We start from the raw sequence: 21818 nt of genomic DNA, 5'->3' as shown, positions 1-21818 counted from the left end.
GAGGCATCTTGACAAATATAAGAATAGATAGGGACCAGTGGGATATGGACAGCGCAGAAGCCACTGGTTTTCAGTTTAATGGCATCATGTGTCAGCACAGTCTTGACTGGTTGAAGAGCCTGCTCCTGTGCTGTACTACACTTTGTTCTTTGAGTTCTCCAGATTCTGTAGCTTAATAATTTAACTAGTAGGACAATATTAAAATGTCAAATAAAACACAGTTAACTTGAATTCATAACTGCTATAGTTTTCCTATTTGTGTTAGCTCTGAAATGGCCTTTCCACAAGCAAGCTCATTTGTAATTTAAAGTAACTGAGTTAACCGTCACGAACCTTCCAGCTCAACGAGCAAACTTACATCCAGAACCTCAACTTGAGCTACAAATCTTCTCAAAACACTCTAAAAATATGATTTGCTATATGCTGAAAGTAGTGGTCAAAAGTTAGTCACTGAACACAAGATTGACAACTTTTTTTTTAAGGAAACAAACTTACCAGCAGGCTGGTAAATTGAGTGTGATGCTTCCTGCAATTTCACTCCCAAAACGAATGTATCCCATGACTCCTAGTGTTAAATATAGCGTTGTGACAATTGCCATGCCCAAATATAGGATTAATGGAAATTTCTGTGGATCCTCTAACTTATTTTCTAGTGGAAGTACCTTAAACAAAACACATAATTAAACCACATCAGATATTTATCTTTATTCATTCATTCTCACAAAACAAAGGTATCACTGGAGAGGTTGACACTTATTGCTCATTCATAACTTCCTTTGAAACATTGGAAGGTTAAACTGGATATCACCTGGGAATGGGCACAGATATGGTGCTTGATTAACTTATGCCAATTGATTGCAATGCAGACAAGATGCCAAAGTCATGCAGCTCAATCATTTTCATGACTTCAGCGAGTAGTCAGCGTTGTTGCTCTTAGTTGCACATATCATCAGGGAGCTCAGAATCAGTAATACCTAGCAGAAGACAGACAACCCATAAAATGAGGTGAAGCGGAGGCAGAACTCCAAAGTGCCCAATGATACCTCACAGCTCAAGACCCCAAAATGTCAACTCATGACCCACACTTTGGAAGGTTTAATCTAGCACTACTGAACACTATCCTAAACCTTTTCAGCAGAAGGTGCCTTCTGGCTGTTGGTACTGTTGAGATCATTTGGAACATTAGATTAGATTACATTACAGTGTGGAAACAGGCCCTTCGGCCCAACATGTCCACACCGACCCGCCGAAGCGCAACCCACCCATACCCCTACATTTACCCCTTACCTAACACTACGGGCAATTTAGCATGGCCAATTCACCTGACCTGCACATCTTTGGACTGTGGAAGGAAACCGGAGCACCCGGAGGAAACCCATGCAGACACGGGGAGAATGTGCAAACTCCACACAGTCAGTCGCCTGAGGCGGGAATTGAACCCGGGTCTCAGGCGCTGTGAGGCAGCAGTGCTAACCACTGTGCCACCGTGCCGCCCATTGTGGTAGATGAGTCAGTCATGGTTACTGATAGAGAAAGCAAACATGATTGTCAATGCTGCAACGCAAGTCTTAACGGAAAAGGCAGAAAGGAGGAAAGAAATCCTGAACTTTCACCAAGAAATGGTGGCAAAGGTCAATACCAGAACCTTAGCCTTAGGCCCTGCAATTTATTGATCTTTCAAGTGGTCAAGGTCAATAAATGGATCAAATACCAATTATCAACTAAAATCATCCATTGATAAATTCACTTCAGTCTCACTTACCAACTAACAATATCCATAGGAACAAGAACAACACAAGGCTAGAAGTAGGCCATTCAGCCCATTGAGTCTGCTCTGCCATTAAAGGAAATCATGGCTTATCTGATGAACCTCATCTCCAATTTCCAGCCTTATCCAAGAACCCTAATTCCTTTAGTAATTATAAATCTGGACCCCTTGAAATACTAAATGACATAGCTTTGACAGTCTGTGCTAAAGCATTCCACATATTTACAGATTAGATTACATTACAGTGTGGAAACAGGCCCTTCGGCCCAACAAGTCCACACCGACCCGCCGAAGCGAACCCACCCATACCCCTACATTTACCCCTTACCTAACACTACGGGTAATTTAGCATGGCCAATTCACCTGACCCTGCACATCTTTGGACTGTGGGAGGAAACCGGAGCACACGGAGGAAACCCACGCAGACACGGGGAGAACGTGCAAACTCCACACAGTCAGTCGCCTGAGGCGGGAATTGAACCCGGATCTCTGGCGCTGTGAGGCAACAGTGCTAACCACTGTGCCACCGTGCCGCCATTACTTCCTGGACAGAAGACATTCCTCCTCATCTGTCTTAAATATGTGACTCATTACTCTGAGACTAAGCCCACCAGTCCTAAATACTGCCCACATTTACCTTGTCAAATCCCCTATGAATTCTGTATTCTTCATTAAAGTAATCTCTCATAAGAGCAAACAGGTTTCATCACAAACTGGAGGTGGAGAGGTTTCTTTTCAAAAGTGGGAACAATTAACTGGGCAGATGGTTCCTGGCAAGTATCCCTTTAACTCATTTTATTTTTAGCAGGCTTTCTTCCAAATAAACAAAATCTTTCCAAGCCAGTCATATTCAAAACCAGTAGCAAACAGGATCCACAGCGAAGCAAGCTGTAAAGAGATTCTAAGCAGTCATAGAATCAGAGATATGCAACACAGAAACAGACACTTCAATCCAACTTGTTCCTGCCAACCAGATATCTTTTAAAATATTATAATTTTATCAGCCTCCACCACTGGCAACTTATCCTCTGTGTGGAAAAGGTTGCCCTTAGGTCACTTTTAAATCTTACAAACTAAATCTATGCCCTCTATTTTGGACTCCTCCACTCTGGGGAAAACACCTTCAATATGTTATAAACCTCTACAAAAGGTCACTCCTCAGCCTTCAAAGCTCCAGGGAAAATAGCCCCAGCCAAATCAGCCTCTCTCCATAGCTCAAATCCTTTCTAGTGTCATAATATCCCTCTTTTAGCAGTTTTTAAAAAGTCTGAGTCCACAATGAACATTCAATGGCTTCTCGTAAAGGAATCTCCACTCCAGAAATATCTACAAAACATTAAATAAATGTGATTTTCCCTGAAACTCAAATCTTCCAATATTAAAAAAAAGGTGCACTCTTTTAAGAGGTCCAAAATTTGCACCCAAATTGAAATCCATTTACCAATTTTAAATATCAGCTTCCGCCACCATTTTGTAATATGTTTGCATCAATGGCAAACTTGAAAATTTTCTCACCCATTTAAAGGATCAAAGTATGGTGAATAGTTGGAAACCAGAGTAGATTTGAAAAACTGCTGGCTACATCCTGCCGATTAAAGTATCTGTCCCTTACCCCATATCCAGAAGAACTTTATTCAGACTTCCAGAAGGTAGTGGATAGGCAATACTCAGATATTTCCTTGTTCACTTTTTTCTTACACCAGTCAACTGACTCCCTGAAGATAACTGAACTTTTAAAAATGTGTAAAATCTCAAAGCATGAAGAATTGCAACAGCAGCCAAAACAAATTATCCAGCAACTAAACAGCTGTTAGTGAGGACGGAGTTCTTTTATGCATTGTATTTCAGATTCAGCTTTGCTGAATAATAACTATCATAAACTACAACACGAGTCGCTACATTGGCAGACAATGAACTCTTTTGCTTGCAGACATATATGCATGCAGTAACCTTTATGCGAAAATGATATCAGGCACTTTCACTGGATCTGCATACAAAACAATGTGTAGTCTGAAAAGACCCTGTAGCACTCAAAACAGGTGTTGCAGAACACAATTTAACTTTTTTGGATTTTTAAGTCCAGTGGAAGGTTAGCACAATTATAAAAAAAGACTGATTTAAGGACAGTGCTCAAAGGACAGAGTAAGGATAATTTCAATTGTTTATGAAACAAAGAACATTTCAGTGCATCACTAAAATGGACAATCATAAAAATGAGGTGCAGGAAAAACTCAGCAACTCTGGCAGAATCTATGGAGAGGGGTACAAATTAACATTCTAAGTTCAAATTACTTTTTAAAATTCTAAATTCTGAAGAACTGAAACATGAACTTTGAGTTTCTTTAGTGTTTCGTTTTTGTTTCAGATCTCCAACAACTGCAATACTTGGCTTTTATCTAATCATTATCTCATTATTTGGTCAGACCTTGTTAAGTTCAAATTGGCTATTGAATTTTCTACCTTACAACAGTGACTACAGTTCAAAACACCTTCAATGCTTGTAAAGCACATCAGGATGTTGAGGGTTTGAAAGGGATGCCATTAAATGCTAACTCTGCCATTGCAGTTCTTCAAATTCAGGCAAATGGTAGAAATGGCCTTCAGTATTCATCTAAAAGACACAAAGGCTTTGTGAATGTCAGAAAAGCTACATAAAAATGTGAAAAATAAAGCAAAAGGTCTCTTTTTGTTGTGGCAGGTTCCACTGCAGATGTTAATAAATGGAATTCCAATTATCAGGAGTGAGGTGTAAGTTAGATTTAAACAGCGCTTCAAGAGTCTGTCAATATTATCAGTGACATAAATATTTTCACTCACCACACCAATGCCTTCAAATGCAAATATGGCAGTTCCAAAAAACATTGCATAGGATTTCCAGCCAGCTACAGGTGGTAAGTCATTTGTATATGTTGCACTCTGCAAGAAAGACAATAGTATTTGATGACATTTTGAAGCACCAATGTTCACAATATACTCCCCCGCTATAGATATAATGACATCGGAGGCAGCCCAGAGAAGATTTACTATATTAATCCTGGATATCTTATGAGTAAAGGTTGAGACCGTGTGCACTGGAATTTAGAAAAATGAGAGGCAAGCTCACTCAGATTCTCGGGGTACTTGACAGGGTAGATGCAGAAAGGTTGTTTTCATTTAAACAGTAAGGGGGTCAAAGATTATGGGGAAAAGACAGGAAAGTGGAGTTAAGGATTATTACAAAAGCCAAAACCTCATTGAATGGCAGAGCAGACTCCGTGAATGCACTACTGTTCTTACATCTCACAGCTGGACTATTCATAACCAGAATGTTCAAATTTAATTCCAGAATAACAATGGTCATATTTCATAGAGAAAATGGAAGAAAGAAAAGGGCGAGCACAAAAATGAGTCACTTCAGGGCATATAAGAAATAAGAAATTTACTAATTTGGAATTGGATACAGATTGTTAGGTGAATGGGCCAAAATTTGGCAGATGTAATTTAACACTGATAAGTGAGAGAAAGACAAATTACCTAAATGGAGAGAAACCTCAGAGTGGTTCAGTAGAGAGAGACCTGCATGTCATGCACGAAATCGCAGAAAACTGAAATGCAGCTATAGCAACTAACAAGTGAAATGGAATTCTGGCATTTTTGCTAAGGAATAAAGTTTTGCTTCAACTGTACAAGCCATTAGCGAGATCGCACCTGGTGTATTGCATACAATTTTGGTCACCTTCCCTCCAAGTTTTTTCACAAAACGGCGAAGAGAGAGGGTGGAGAGAAGCGAGGGCTGTTAGGAAGGGTAAGTGATTGTTTTTTTTTAAGTGGGTGAGATGGAAAATGGAAAAGTAGATTTCTTTTTTAAAAAAAGAATGTTGATTGGGGTTTGGTTGCCCTTTTACTGAAGCAGAAGTTGCCATGCAGTTAGTGAGCAAATAGGAATGCAGACAAATATGCTAATCTTCATTACAAAAGTGACTAAAATAGATAGGTTGAGTAGCAAGGGGACCAAGGGTTATTGGGAGAAAGCAGAAGAATGGTTTTGAGAAACTCATCAGCCATGATTAAGTAGCGGAGCAGATTTGATTGGTTGAATGGCTTAATTTGTGCTTCTATTCTTATGGAAATACAGAGGTAAAGTAGTCTTGGAAATGGTTTCACCAACACCCTGTATTCGTGTGGAGTACAGTGTACAGGTTTGTTCTCCTTTTCAAAGGAAAATTATACTACCCTCACAAAGTGCATGGAAGATTCACTAGCCTGATTTCTGAGAGGAGAATTTCCCTAAAAAAAAAGAGTAAACTGGAGCTGGATTTCCTTGAATTTAGGGGAAGAAGAGATGAATTCAATAAGATGCATAAAATAATTAAGGCAGAGGGAACACTCTGGGAGGATATTTCTCCAAGTTGGAGAGTCAAACAGAGGCCAGTGAGAGAAGAGATTGACTATTTGGGATAGAGACTGAAAATCATCTTCGCTCCAGAGGGGTTTGATTCCCTTTAATGGTCAGAGCATGGAGTACAGAAGTTGGGAGATCATGTTGCGGCTATACAGGACATTGGTTAGGCCACTTTTGGAATACTGTGTGCTATTCTGGTCTCCTTCCTATCGGAAGGATGTTGTGAAACTTGAAAGGGTTCAGAAAAAATTTACAAGGATGTTGCCAGGGTTGGAGGATTTGAGCTACAGGAAGAGGCTGAACAGGGTGACCTAAGAGGTTTATAAAATCTTAAGGGGCATGGATAGGTTAAATAAACAAGGTCTTTTCGTTGGGGTGGGAATTAAAGGGCATAGGTTTAGGGTGAGGGGAAAAATTTAAAAAGGGACCTATGAGGCAACCTTTTCATGCAGAGGGTGGTGCGTGTATGGAATGAACTACCAGAGAAAGTGGTGGAGGCTGGTACAATTACAAGATTTAAAAGGCATTTGGATGGGTACATGACTAGGTTTAGGGGGAGATGGCAAATGGGACTAAATTAGGTTAGGATATCTGGTCGGCATGGACGAGTTAGACTGAAGGGTCTGTTTCTGTGCTGTACATCTCTATGGCTATGACTGTGAATCTTTAATGTTCTCTACTCTAGGCAACTGTGGATGTTCAGTTGTTAAGATTAATCAAGGCAGAGATCATACATTATTTGGGGAATTAAGAGATATTGGAGATAATGAGAACTTATTTGCATCGGGAGAGTTCTGTGCAAGGACAGTATAAACACAAAAGCAAGTTAACACTCCTCAGTTTACAAGGAACAGATTTATTTTGGTTCAGGGAGGTCAACAGGATAGAAACCATTAGTTTCAGTTCACTGAAGTCCTGATTGAAATTACATGTATGAAAAGGTTTCTCAGAGAGAAAGGAGTCAATTCAGAAAAGTTAGGAAATGGGTTACTTCAGTGTAAGGGTTTTAGTTTAAGTATTCCAGACCCAACGTGTTTGATTAGAATTATGAGAAGTTACTTTTAGCTAAAGAAAGTTTAAGTGCATTTGTGCAATTTATCACAGAGATGACAGACTCTCAAGACCAAGAATTGAAAGAAAGTTAAGTTAAATCTTTGAATGTGATAATGTTTGAGTACTGTAATGTGATGGTATTGAGACAAATAGGATTGTATTTTTATTGTCCATTTTCAAATCTTTCAAATGATATTCTATTTTAATCATTTTCTTTTGCGTAATGAACTTCTGTTGTTGTTAAAATCAAATCAGCAGCATTGTGTTTGTGCTTTAGTGAAAGATCACCTTGCGTAATAAACAAAACATGATCTATCAAGCCAGATTTCAGTCTGCGATCTAACTTGCCTTGTTAAAGCAGCAACTGGGACCATAACAGTATAGTTGCCCAAAATTGATTCCCCTTACAAGCTCTCTACTTCCACAGTCATGTAACACACATGAACACCAATCCCAACACAGTTGGGATGTAAATAGTCCCAACACTATAGAACTCACGTGCCCTAGTACTGGTGTCAGTGCCCCACAAACCACAATAAGACACCCTGACCATTGAATATGTGTGATGATATAAGAAGCTGCTGACCTTTGAAATAACATTTGTCCAAACTTTAATCTCTAAACAAGATGTCCACATTGTGCACAATTCCTCAAATTTCATTTTAAACTGCAGGTAATTGACCAAAGATGAAAATGTGGATAAGTGAATTCTCTAAAACAAGGTGTCCAAGTGTCATGGATAGATTTCACTGAGCACCTCAATCCAAAAAAAAAAGTGATCCAAAGTGCATGTTAAAATTTGTTTTAAAAAAGCTGAATACAACACTAATTCTTTTCTACGATATTTTCTGATGAATATTTAGTTTTCTAAAAATCAAAAACTGCTAAGTTACAGATCCACAAATTATGCTCGGTGCTCATTCATGGCTCCAAAAGGGCAAATTTAGCAATAAGACAAAAATAGGTCAACGGATTCAAGAAATTTAAAATGCTGCATTACTAAGAAATGCGCACAAGGACCATGAACAATTTATCATCACATATTACAAAAACAGGATACATGCACGTGCTTTAAGGTGGAAAATATCAAAAACAGTCAAGATTTGTCTGAATCTAGGACAAACTGAGCTGGGGTAGGGTCCTCCTCCTTGACTTGTCTGGAGACAGCTCCCCCGCAATTGCTACCATAACCACGGCGAATCACTTTTCAAAAAAAAACAAACTATGGATAACGCAAGGAGGCAGGGCCAGAGTGGAGGTTGAACCACACATTACTGTCATTAAGGTGGCAAAAACAATGACTGCAGATGCTGGAAACCAGACTCTGGATTAGAGGTGCTGGAAAAGCACAGTTCAGGCAGCATCCAAGGAGCAGTAAAATCGATGTTTCGGGCAAAAGCCCTTCATCAGGAATACAGGCAGAGTGCCTAAAGGGTGGAGAGATAAATAAGAGGAGGGTGGGGGTGGGGCGAAAGTAGCATAGAGTACAATAGGTGAGTGGGGGAGGGGATGAAGGTGATAGGTCAGGGAGGAGGGTGGAGTGGATAGGTGGAAAAGGAGATAGGCAGGTAGGACAAGTCATGGAGACAGAGCTGAGCTGGAAGTTTGGAACTGGGGTGAGGTGGGGAAGGGGAAAACGAGGAAACTGTTGAAGTCCACATTGATGCCCTGGGGTTGAAGTGTTCTGAGGCGGAAGATGAGGCATTCTTCCTCCAGGCGTCGGGTGGTGAGGGAGCGGTGGTGAAGGGGGCCCAGGACCTCCATGTCCTCGGCAGAGTGGGAGGGGGAGTTGAAATGTTGGGCCACAGGGCGGTGTGGTTGATTGGTGCGGGTGTCCCAGAGATGTTCCCTAAAGCGCTGTGAGGAGGCGTCCAGTCTCCCCAATGTAGAGGAGACCGCATCGGGAGCAACAGATACAATAAATGATATTAGTGGATGTGCAGGTAAAACTTTGATGGATGTGGAAGGCTCCTTTAGGGCCTTCAATGGAGGTAAGGGAGGAGGTGTGGGCGCAGGTTTTGCAATTCCTGCGGTGGCAGGGGAAGGTGCCAGGACGGGAGGGTGGGTTGTAGGGGGGCGTGGACCTGACCAGGTAGTCACGGAGGGAACGGTCTTTGCGGAAGGCGGAAAGGGGTGGGGACGGAAATATATCCCTGGTGGTGGGGTCAGTTTGGAGGTGGCGGAAATGTCGGCGGATGATTTGGTTTTGTGCGAAGGTTGGTAGGGTGGAAAGTGAGCACCAGGGGCGTTCTGTCCTTGTTACGGTTGGAGGGGTGGGGTCTGAGGGCGGAGGTGCAGGATGTGGACGAGATGCGTTGGAGGCCATCTTTAACCACGTGGGAAGGGAAATTGCGGTCTCTAAAGAAGGAGGCCATCTGGTGTGTTTTGTGGTGGAACTGGTCCTCCTGGGAGCAGATACGGCAGAGGCGGACATTAACCTTATCTGCACACTAGCAGTCCAGTCAACTGAGCTAATGCACCCTCTTTCCCTGCCATGGTAGGCTTTTACAGGACAAAGTATCAAGTAAAGTTTGGTCAAACGAATGGTTTATTTACAAAAAAAACAAACTTCAGACAAAACACTACCTTCAGCCTCAAGAAAATGTAAGACTACTTTATGAAATGAATACCAGAGAGAAAAAAAACATGTGGGAAAAAATTCATAGCATTGATTACTCACAGTGAAAATGTACCAGTAGATGAAAACGAGGCTGACACACATTGCCAGGTTGGCGAGCAAAGAAAAGGGAGCCAGGTATTTCAAGTTGCGAATGTATACCAACAGAATGATGAATGGCAGAAAACTAAGCATGTAGAGACGGCTGTCCATACTACCAGGTTCCAAAGTTGAGACGTTTTGATTGCAGTTATTATTTGTAGCATTTGCTATATCCACAACCTTAAAAAGGTGAAAAGTGCAAAAATTCAAATATTTAATTAAAAACACACTCAGCACACAAAGATGTCATTCTTATATCCTTTTACTGGCAAATAATAACATTATAGAAACTGTCAACGAGGTTGCAAGAACTTGCTTAATTGTAACATTTATTGGGTTCTACACCATTGCCCAAATTTTATTTTTAAAGCTGCAGGTGATTAACCAAAGACGAAAATGTCAATAGGCAAATTCTTGCATTTTTAGCAAGATTTTGTGCTCAAACTTAGAACTGATTCAAAAAAGAAACAATTTCACAAACTTTGCAAAGCAATATCATAGCTATTCCACAAACTGCCACTGGAGTGAATAAAACATTAAATACTATAAAATTTTAAGCTATGAATATTATTTTATTTCCCTACTTCCTACAGCTCCCCATACCCTTTTTCTCTAAAAAAACAAATTAACAGAATGTCATATACCATGTTTGCCAGCTTAACACAAAGGTGAAGCTTAAGAGAACTGTGGATTCAAAACATACTTCCAGATATGATTACCAATGTTCATTCATCAGTGCATTAAGGCCATAGGACCTATGAGCAAATATTAGGCCAGTCTGCTGCCCCATTCAATTATGGCTGATAAGTTTCTCAACCCCATTCTCCTGTTTTGTCCCAGTAACCCTTGAACCTCAAGAACCTCAGTCTTATATATACTCAATAACCTGGCCTCCACAGTCTTCGGTGGCAACGAATTGCATAGATTTGCCATGCTCTGGCTGAAGAAGTTTCTCCTTACCTCCATTCTAAAAGGTGTTCTCTTTCCGCTGAGGCTGTGCCCTTGGGTCCCAGTCTCTCCTACCAATGGAAACATCTTCCCACCATCAGTCCAGGCCATTAAGTATTCTGTTCGTTTCAATTAATCAGATTCCCCCTCATCCTACTAAACTCCATTGAGTACAGACCCAGAATTCTCAAACGCTCCTCATATGTTAAGCTATTCATTTCTGGGACCATTCTCATCAACCGCCTCTGAACACATTAAGGCCAGTGCATCCTTCCTGAGAGCTGGGGCCCAAAACTGCACATAATACTCCATACGTAGTCTGACCAGAGTCTCAGAAGTACATCCCTGCTTTTATATTCAAGTGCTCTCAAATCAAATGCTAACAATGCATTTGCTTGCCTAACTACTGATTCAACCTGCAAGTTTACCTTGAAAGAATCCTGGACTAGAACTCCCAAGTCTCTTTGCACTTCAGACTTCTGAATTTCCTCCCCATTTAGAAAATAGCCCATGCCCCTATTCTTCCTACCAAAGCGCATGACCTCACACTTTCCCATATGGTACTCCATCTGCCACTACTTTATGCATTCTCCTAACCGGTCTACATCCTTCTACAGCCTCTCCACCACCTCAATGCTACCTGTCCCTCTATCTGTCTTGGTATCATGTGCAAATTTGGCCAGAATGCCCTCAGTTCCTTCATCTAGAACATTAGTGTATAAAGTGAAAAGTTGTGGTCCCAACAACAGCTGCCATCGTGAGAAGGACCCTTTCATCCCCACTCTCAGCTTTCTGCCGGACAGCCAAGCTTCTATCCATGCTAGCACCTTGCCTCTGATACCATAAGCCCTTATCTTACTCCATAGCCTCCTGTGCAGCACCTTGTCAAATGCATTCTTGATGTCCAGGAAGATAACATCCATTGGCTCTACTTGGTCTAACCTGCTCATTACTTTCTCAAAGAATTCTAAAAAATTTGTCAGGCATGACCTCCCCCTTGATGAAACCATGCTGACTTTGCCCTATTTTACCAAACACTTCCAAGTAATTCATAAATCTTATCCTTCATAATGGATTCCAGGATCTTACCCACAACCGAGACTAGGCTAATCCATCTGTAATTTTTGGTCTTTTACCTTACTCCCTTTTTAAACAGGGGTGTCAAGTTTGTGATTTTCCAGTCCTCTGGGACCCATCCTGATTCTAGCAATTCCTGAAAGATTATCACTAACGCCTCCATTATCTCTTCACCTATCTCCCTGAGAACTCTGGAGGTGCAGTCCATCTGGTTCAGGCGATTTATCCACCTTCAGGCCATTCAGCTTTTCTAACACCTTCACCTTGGTAACAGACAACATACTCAGCTCTGCCCTCTCACTCTTGAATTTTTGGGATACTTTTCACGTCTTCCACTTGAAAATCAACACAAAATAATTATTCAATTCCTCATCCATTTCCTTCTTCCCCTGACATCATTTTCCAGCAGCCAAATGTCCATTTTTGCCCTTTAGATATTTAAAGAGGCTTACAGTCTTCCTTTAGATTACTGGCAAGCTTACACTTATATTTAATCTTCTCCCTTCTTATTTCTTCTTTTTGTGGATCTCTGTTGGTCTTTGTAAGATTGCCAATCCTCTGGTTTCCTACTGCCCTTCGACATCTCATATGCTTTCTCTTTTGCTTGTATGCTATCCCTAACTTCCCCAGTCAGCTATGGATGCCTCATCAACCCTATACCATACTTCTTTTTTCTCAGGATGAATCTCTGCCAAGACTCCCAGAAACTCTCGCCATTGCTGTTCCACTGTTTTCCCTGCTTGGCTCCTCTCCCAGTTAATTCTACCCAGCTCCTCCATTGTACCTTTGTAGTTGCCTTTATTCAAGGTAATACTATTACCTCTGATTCTATCTTCTCCCTCGCAAACTGCAGAGTAAATTTAATATCTTCAGGTGAGATAGAGGGACATAAAAGGGGTGGGTGAGTTGCATTACTGATTAGAGAAAACGTCACAGCTGCACTAAGAGAGGACACCTCAGAGTTCATCGAGCCAAGCCATAAATTGGTAAAATTTAAGAATAAGAAAGGTGCAATTGGTTTGATGGGGTTATACTATAGGCCTTTGAATAGCCAGAGGGAGATTCAGGTACAGATATGTAAGCAGGTCACGGAAAGATGTGAAAACAACAGAATTGTTGCAAGTGAAGGACTGCTGCATGAGGAGATTCAATAGTGGTCAAGAATCACAAATGTTTTTGATTGAGCTAATGAACCAAAAAACATGATTTAATAGATTGGCAAAAAATAATTAGAGGCAACAGGAAGGTGTGGGAAGCATTACAGCACCTTGTTAGGACCTGGGATGAACTGCCTGAAAGTTTGGTAAAATCAGAATCAGTATTAATTTTCAGTAAAGTTTAATGTAAAGGATTGATCAAAGGGAATAAAAGATTAGTCTATGGGAAAGGAACAGGAATATGAGATTAATGGGTTGGTTGCACAAAAGAATCTGCAGAGTTCTGACAGGCTGCCAAAATTATTTTTCTTTGCCAATATTCCACATTTCATTTCAGTATTGCTGTAAGCATATACAGTATTATGAGAAGCTGGGAATTCATGTATGCAATACTCTATTTCTCTGCCTTTGTACTTTAATTAATCACAGTACTAGCTCCTATCTTGTGTCCAACTGGACTGATTTATTAAATAGTGCTGCCAAAAGTAATTCACAAATTAAATCATACCTGCTTAATGTTGTCAGCCAGAAATACAAAGTAAACACAACAAAACCCCAGCTGGGTAAGGATCAAAAAGAACTCCACCAAAATCCTGGAAGAGAATAGCAAAAGCCATCACGAAGAGTTAACTGTTTGAACTAATATCTCAAAACAAAATGCATAGTAATTATAATGAAAGCAGCTGAGGGCCATGACTGGGCCAGAAGACTAGCAAATGGAATGGAGCAATCATTATGCAGCCCCAGTCATGATAACATGAAATGGTGGGAGAAGATCGCAATGCAGAAGGAAATCGAGATATGGGTGTAAGTAGGAGTTTGTCATACGTGAAGCTGGGGTGAAGAGCTTATGCTTGAAACGTTTACTCTCCTGCTCCTCAGATGCCGCCCGACGAGCTGCACTTTTTTCACTTTTTGACTGTGAAGTTGGGGTGAGACAAACTTCATTGAGGGAAGGGCAGGAGTGGTAGCTCAACATTCCAGGGTTTAGGTGCTTCAAGTGAGATAAAGGGATGTAAAAGAGTTGGGAGAGTTGCATTACTGATTAAAGAGAATATCACAGCTGCACTAACAGAGGACATCTCAGAGGGCTCATAATTGGTAAAACTTAAGAAAGGTGCAATTGGTTTGATGGGGTTATATTAATGGCCTCCTAATAACGAGAGAGAGATACAGGAAGAGATATATAAGCAGGTCATGGAAAGATGTAAAAACAACAGGATTGTTGTAGATGATTTTAACTTCTCCAAAATTAACTAACGCCCATATTGTTGATGTTAGGTAAATAGAGGACAGTTTCTTGAAACAATATATAGATAAAACAATTAGGGATGAGCTGTACTGGACCTTGTATTGGGGTATGTACCTGGCCAGGTGTTCAATGTTTCAGTGAGGGAGCATTTTGGGAATAGTGATCATAATTCCATAAGTTTAAAGATAGTTAGGATAAGGATAAAACTGGTCCTCAGGTGAAAGTATTAAATTGGGGAAGGTTAATCTATCAGTATTAGGCATAAACTGGAGAAATTAGTTTGGAAGCAGCTCTTTGATGGTAAATTCACTTCCAACAGGCTGGTGGCTTTTAAAGGCCAGAAGATCAAAGTTCAGAACCAACATATTCTTGTGAGGGCGAAAGGCAAGGATGGCAAGATTAAAGAAATCTTGGCTGACAAGAGATATTGAAAGTTTAGCCAAAAAGAAAAAGGAAGCGTATAAAAAGGTTTAGGAAACTGAAATCAAACAAGATTCTTGAGTATCTTGTTTGGAAGCAGAAAATAATTTAAACAGGAAATTAGGAAAGCTAGAATGGGATAACTGTCTTTGTCAAGTAAAAAGAGAATCCCAAGGCATTTTATATACATTAGGACAAGAGGGAAACTAGGGAAAGCATAAGTCCACACAAGGACAACAGAGGAAATTTGTGTGTGGAGTTAGAGAAAGTGGGTGAGATCCTTAGTGAATATTAAGGTAAAATACTCATTAAGGACATGTTTGCCTCACCAGTCAGAGCACTGAATATAAAATTGGCAAGTTACGTTGCAGCGGTACAAGACTTTAGTTAGGCCATATTTGTTGCCACACAACAGGAAGACTGTGGAGGCTTTGGAGAGGATGCAAGAGGTTTACCCGAATGCTGCCTGGATTGGAGTGTACTAGCTAGAAGGAGAGGTTGAGCAAACTTTAACTGCTTTGGCTGGAATTTGAAACTGAAAGGTGACCTTATGGAAGTATATAAAACTATGAGAAGCATGAATAGAGTGGAAATGGCAAATAGTAAGAGTCTTAAGGTTAAAGGTGAGCAGGGAAAGGTTTAAACAGGATGCACGATGCAAGTTTTTTTCTCCCACAGAGTGGCAGATGCCTCAAACGTGCTGCCAAGAGAGATGGCAGAAGCAGTCATCTTAGCAAAGTTAAAGAGGCATTTAGACAGACACATGAATAAGGAAGAGGGGGATACCGACCAGCCACAGGCAGATGGGATTATTTGAGAATGGCATCGTGGTCAGCACAGACACAGTGGGCCATAGGGCCTGTTCCTGTGCTGTACTGTTCTAATATTGTGTGAGATGGTATCCAAGCAGTGTAACAGTACAAGAGGAAGAGGAAGAGAAAGAGGAGATCAAAAACAGACATTTCAAATATTATTTGCTTTAAGATTTACATTATTATTTTTAACTTCTATTTACAAACTCTCAGAACATCTCAACAATCCAAATACCTTCCAACAAAAGAATGCTTTTGCAGCCAAAGGTTGGGGCATTCTTCCAAACTGTACATCACCACGCTTCCATAATCTAGATATGGCTTCTGTAACCTAAATTTAAAAACACACTCTTAAAACCTCAGCATTCCACATACTCAATGTGACAATTTCAAAAGAAGGTATCTTTCTCACTGAATAGAACCAAGATCAAATACCCACAAAAACTATTATTCCCTCAGAGGGCAAACAGAGAGCAAGCGTTTGTCATAAACACAGAACAATGGATCCAAAGTAATTCAGACAATTTAAATGCAACTTTTATTTTACACAAAATACAGAAATGTCTCAGAACAAAAAGTTAATTCCAATGCAACTGGCAATTTTCCATATCTGGAAGAACAGGAAAAGCTTACAATATTACAGATTGATTAGCACGGTGAAAGCCTTTTACCTTAATATCAAAAACTCTACAGAACTTGGAATGCAGCTCACAACTACCTTCTCCAGGGCAACTGGGATGGGCAATAAATGCTGGCTGACTCAGTGACACCCACACCTCATTAATAATTCAGCAAGTTACAATCTTTGGCAAATGATTAAGCTCACGATTTGCCAAAGTTTCTCCGGAATCCTTAAGTCAAATGGGTGATTGAATACTATCCATATGCTTGGATGGTCACAGCTATAACATTCAGAAAATTTGACATTGCAGAGTCAGACTCATATAGCACGGGAACAAGTCCTTCCGGTCGATGCAAAACCAACAAACACCAAACTGCACTAATGCCATTTGCTTGCATTTGGAACATAAAATACCAGGATGTAGTAGGCTAAGTACTCATCTACATGGTTAAAAATGTTGCAAGAGAAAGCACGTTCCATATTTCTACCACCCCATGGGTGAAAACATCTTCCTTAGATTTTCTCTAAACTTACACTCCCTGGTTTTAATACACATCTGTTATGGGGAAGAGATTGTCACGATTTGCTTTGTCTGTGCCTTTCATCATTTTTTAAACTTCAAATCAGATCCCGTCCTCAGGGTCTTGAGCATAGGACTTGGGGGATCATGTTGCGGCTGTACAGAACATTGGATAGGCAACTATTGGAATGCTGCATGCAATTCTGACCTCCCTACTGCAGGAAGGATGTTGTGAAACTTGAAAGAGTTCAGAAAAGATATGTAAGGACGTTGCCAAGGTTTGAGCTATAGTGAGAGGCTGAATAGGCTGGGGCTATTTTCCCTGTAGTGTCGGAGGCTGAGCGGGTGACTTTATACAGGTGTATAAAATTATGAGGGGCATGGATAGGGTAAATAGACAAGGTATTTTCCCCGGGAGGGGGAAGCCCAAAACTAGAAGGCACAGGTTTAAGGTGAGAGAGGTAAGATTTAAAAAGGGACCTAATGGACTCATGTTCACACAGAGGGTGCAGGGTGTATGGAATGAGCCGCCAGAGGAAGTAATGGAGGCTGGTACAATTACAATATTTAAAAGGCATCTGGCTGGGTATATGAATGGGAAAGGCTTGGAGGGATATGGTCCAAATGCTGGCAAATGGGACTGGATTGATTAATTTAGGATATCTGGTAAATAGGGCAAGTCTTTTCCCTGGGATCGGGGAGTCCAGAACTAGAAGGCATAGGTTTAGGGTAAGAGGGGAAATATATAAAAGAGACCTAAGGGGCAACGTTTTCATGCAGAGGGTGGTACGTGTATGGAATGAGCTGCCAGAGGAAGTGGTGGAGGCTGGTACAATTGCAACATTTAAGAGGCATTTGGATGGGTATATGAATAGGAAGGGTTTGGAGGGATATGGGCCGAGTGCTGGCAAATGGGACCAGATTGGATTGGGATACCTGGTCGGCATGGACGAGTTGGACCGAAGGGTCTGTTTCCATACTGTACATCTCTATGACTTGCCTTTTCTGCTCCAATGAAAACAAACCCTGCCTATCGAGTCTCTGCTTATAACGGAGACATTCCGTCCCATCTCTTCTATACCTCTCCAGTAGAATCATGTCCTTCTGATAGTGTGGCAACACTGCTCCATTGTGGTCTAACTAAATGCTTTATAAAGTTGTAAAAAGATTTCCTTGCTCCTATATTCTACACCTGGCTAATGAGGGCAAGCATCTGTAGGTTTTCACCACCCTGCATACCTGTGCCGACACCATCAGGGATCAATGAACTTGTACACCAAGGACTTTATGTGCCTCAGTACTCCTAGAGGCTCACCATTCTTCTGCATATTATTCCCTTATTACATCTCCTAAAATGTATCATCTTATATTGAGTGTATTAAATTTCACCTGCTGGTGCTCTGCCTAATTTACCAGCTGGTCAATATCAGACTGCAGCCTGAGACCATCCTCCTCCCCATCAAATAACCAGTTGTCCAGAAGAAATAATAAACCACTTCAGTTGACCAGCTCATCATAAACCTAAACATTCATTTATCCACTGTTGGCTTACGAGAGTGCAACTGTGTAAAGGTAAAGTCACCATAAGCCTACTAGACAATAAGGCTGCTCTTTCATTACAGAAAGAACTGATGGTGGTTTAACCTAAGGGTTACCATGTCCAGATGGCTGAGGCATAGCCAAAAATAAAGATCAAGTTTGAGCATGTGTTAAATGGTGCTATTTGGAATTATATTTTTTTTAGTTCATTTAGAATTTGCGATCCAAGATGAGAAAGAGCTATGTTGCACCTTTCTGGAAAGGGTTGATAAACTTGATAAAATAGCCAAATTTTAGATTTCTAACCAATCACTTACTAATAACAATCATTTACTTTAAATGCATGAATAAATTGAGATACTTAGGACTACATAGAAAGTGAAAATGAATGAAATGAAAAATGAAACATTACAGGTGCTCACTACAGAAATTAGCAGAATCAAAACTTACTTAGTTGATAGATAGCGACTGCATTTGACCAGCAAACGCATACAATGTACAGCTACCACTCCCATGATAACGAGGCTGATTGGACCAAGCTGTGGAAAAAGGGATTTAAAACTTTAAATTATACATTAGTCTCAGCTCTGCATTCAAATACCATGATGCTTTTGATCAATTCATGTTTACGTCCAAGTATTTAACATATTTAACTCCTTTCAAAAAAGTCTTCATCAAGTATTTTACACATCACACAACTGGAGATCCAATAGGAGAGGAAAAAGATGGAAAGTTAAACCCTAACACTACTCAGTTCTAAACTGAACCCAATTACAAGTTCCAATAACTGAAGGTATGAAGAGGGATCACGTGTTCATAAATACCACATTCCTTTGATACCCCACCATTTACCTTTGAGGCAGTTCAACAGTTTCCATATACAAGTGGTTAATTTGTTTAATAAAGAAACAGTTGTGCCTATAGACGTGGTAAGGAAGGAAACCCTCTGTTATTTGAGTACTGTAAGAGTGAAGCCATTCAAGGAGATGAAATTTTTTGTGTTTATGAAACCTTTTAAATTCTATGCAAGGTATGTAGAATAAATCAAGCTATGAATAAAATGCCATCAACTGACCATTTCCAGCATTTAAGAGTTACCTAACCCAGCTGGAAATAAAACTGTGATCAATTGCCTCATCAACATCCACAAGGCTCATGTTAGGTTGCGACACATAATTTTCCCTCACATGGATGGATATAATTGCAACATCTCAAGTTCAAAGCAAGACTAAGATCAAGATGGAAAGCAGCAGCTAAATTTACAGGCAAAGAGAATGGAATTTGGAAAGATAAACTGGTACAAAGACAAAGCAAGAGTATAGCCATGGAAATAATTAAAAATGGTGACCAAAAGTGTTCAAGATAAATATATTCAGCTAAAAATCAAGAAATATCAAATTCTGTAACAATGACAAATACACAAGTGCTGACATAAGAAAGGTGACAAGGAATGAGGCATTAGGAACAAAAAAACAAAAAGGAACAGTGGAGTAAATTATCAAGGGTTATATAAACAGTACTTTAGAAACACAAAAGAAAAGTTAGCTAGCTTTATGTTAATGAAGATTCCATTATCTTTTGTTCCGATGTGTGATAGCTTATCAATCTGGAAATTAGAAATATAAAAACAAATGGTCAGCAGGTTTCAAATTTGAAGAAAGAGAGGGAAACAGAGTTAAAATTACAAGTCCAATAAGACTCATCAATTTTGAAACAGGGTCACACTGGATTTGTATATTTGTCTCCACAGATGTTGACAGACTAGCTGAGTTTCTCCAAAATTTGTTTTAGATTTCAAGGCAATTAATTCCTTAAAAATGCACGAGAAAAGTGCGTAAGTTAATGAGCCATAATACTTTAAAGAAATGCACTGGATCCTATTCTTAATGGGTACTGGCAACTGTTATATTTAAACCTGAGATTGAGATCAAAGATATAGTAAATAATATTATAACAGTCTGGTCAAAATGTACAATGAAAATGCATCAGCCTTGGCATCACCAGTCTGCACAAGATTTCTTTCAGGTGATGGCTTTCTGCTTGTAGGAGCATATGTCAGTTATTTTGAGGAAAACCCTTAGGTTGACTTCTGAACGTAACTTTGTACCAATTTAAATACTGTGATGTCTTGAAGATTTAGATTTAATGTACAGTTTACAGTTGATAATGGAAAGTATTCATGGATTATTCCTATTCTGCTCAAAATTGTGTCCAAATCCCCATCTGTCAACAATTACAAAAAGGTACTCCCACGACACGACAACATCAGCTAAAAAAAAACAAAAAAATCGAGAGAAGGAAAAAAATCCCCTTTCCCCCAAAATCTCTAAAGGGGCCCTGTACAGTGCTAATAAAAATGAAAGTATCTCACCACAATACCCGCATTCTTCACTGCCAGTGGAAGGCTGAGGAGCCCGGTTCCTATGTTGCCTTTCAACAAGTGAATTAATGTCTCAATAGGTCTGAAATGCAAACAAAACTAATACTGCTTAATATACAATGATCCTATAGTTCAAACATACTTTGGATATAGAAATTTACTCCAGAATTTAAAAACTGCACTTTTGGTTCTTTGCCAATTCTAACAACACACCAGATCATACAGTACAACAGTAGAGAACTTATTTGTGCTGCAAAAATTAATTCTGTTCACTATTTCTAAATGCACTCTTCAAAACAGTAATGACAGTCGAGAGTGTGGTGCTGGAAAAGCACAGCAGGTCAGACAGCATCCAAGGAACAGGAGAATTGACGTTTCGGGCAAAAGCCCTTATCATGAATGAGGCTGTGAGCTGAGGGGTTGGTGAGATAAATGGGAGGGGGGGGTTGGGGCTGTAGCTGAGTGTGCGACAGGTTGATGGAGGTGGGGGTAATGGTGATAGGTCGAAGAGGAACGTGAAGCGGATAGGTGGGAAGGAAGATGGACAGATAGGACAGGTCATGAGGGCGTTGGGTGGTTAGGAAGTGGCGATAGAGGCGGCCCAGGACCTGCATGTCCTTGGCAGAGTGGGAGAGGGAGTTGAAATGTTTGACCATGGGGTGGTGGGGTTGGTACTAATGTCAGGCCAGCCTGAATCTAGGCTTGATTGCACCAATAACCAATCACTATGCTCAAATTTAGAGTATATCACTCCGATTTTTAAACAATTAACCATGCTTTTCTCTAAACTTACATTTGAAGGTAATCGGTTTGATTCTAAAGGTTCCAAATGATGTTTTATAAATCCCTCAGAGTATGGAACAAAAAAGAAAATAGGACAATTATGGGCAATTACTGTTTTGAAGGCACATTAGCAACAAAATCAGTTTTGATTAGTTGGAACAGTTAGTTCGAGGCTGATCAGTAATGCAGAGTAACGCTAATGATGCAGATGCAATTCTATTACCAGGTAAGGGCACCAAGAAGGCCCTGCCTCCTCCATCTCACCCAGAGGTGTAGTGATTCAGCACCATTCTTCCCTCTCTGATCAGAGAGCAACTTATGGTCCTCCCGGACTAAGATGACTTGCAATTCAAACAATTCACAAAAAAAAGCTGAAAATGTGTTGCT

At 40.3% G+C, this 21818-nt stretch overlaps 1 protein-coding gene across 4 annotated transcripts in view; it reads right to left on the bottom strand.

Annotated features, from left to right (window-relative positions):
• Nucleotides 1-21818, bottom strand: part of slc36a1 (solute carrier family 36 member 1) — a 78579-nt gene that overhangs the window by 43652 nt on the left and 13109 nt on the right. For all 4 annotated transcript variants that reach the window (XM_043703224.2, XM_087995194.1, XM_043703231.2 and 1 more), the window contains exons 3-9: nucleotides 20640-20730; nucleotides 18719-18807; nucleotides 15823-15918; nucleotides 13612-13696; nucleotides 9883-10101; nucleotides 4586-4684; nucleotides 496-662 (exon numbers count right to left, since the gene is read on the bottom strand). In XM_043703224.2, coding sequence (XP_043559159.1) covers nucleotides 496-662; nucleotides 4586-4684; nucleotides 9883-10101; nucleotides 13612-13696; nucleotides 15823-15918; nucleotides 18719-18807; nucleotides 20640-20730 — 846 coding nt within the window. The remainder of the gene's footprint in view (nucleotides 1-495; nucleotides 663-4585; nucleotides 4685-9882; nucleotides 10102-13611; nucleotides 13697-15822; nucleotides 15919-18718; nucleotides 18808-20639; nucleotides 20731-21818) is intronic.

The sequence above is a fragment of the Chiloscyllium plagiosum genome, unplaced genomic scaffold (genome assembly GCF_037043375.1).
Source record: "Chiloscyllium plagiosum isolate Xiang-an unplaced genomic scaffold, Cpla_swu_hap1 HiC_scaffold_16, whole genome shotgun sequence".
In the NCBI taxonomy this organism is placed as follows: domain Eukaryota; kingdom Metazoa; phylum Chordata; class Chondrichthyes; order Orectolobiformes; family Hemiscylliidae; genus Chiloscyllium; species Chiloscyllium plagiosum.
The sequence above is the reverse complement of the archived record's forward strand: the minus strand, read 5'-3'. Positions and strand labels throughout refer to the sequence as shown.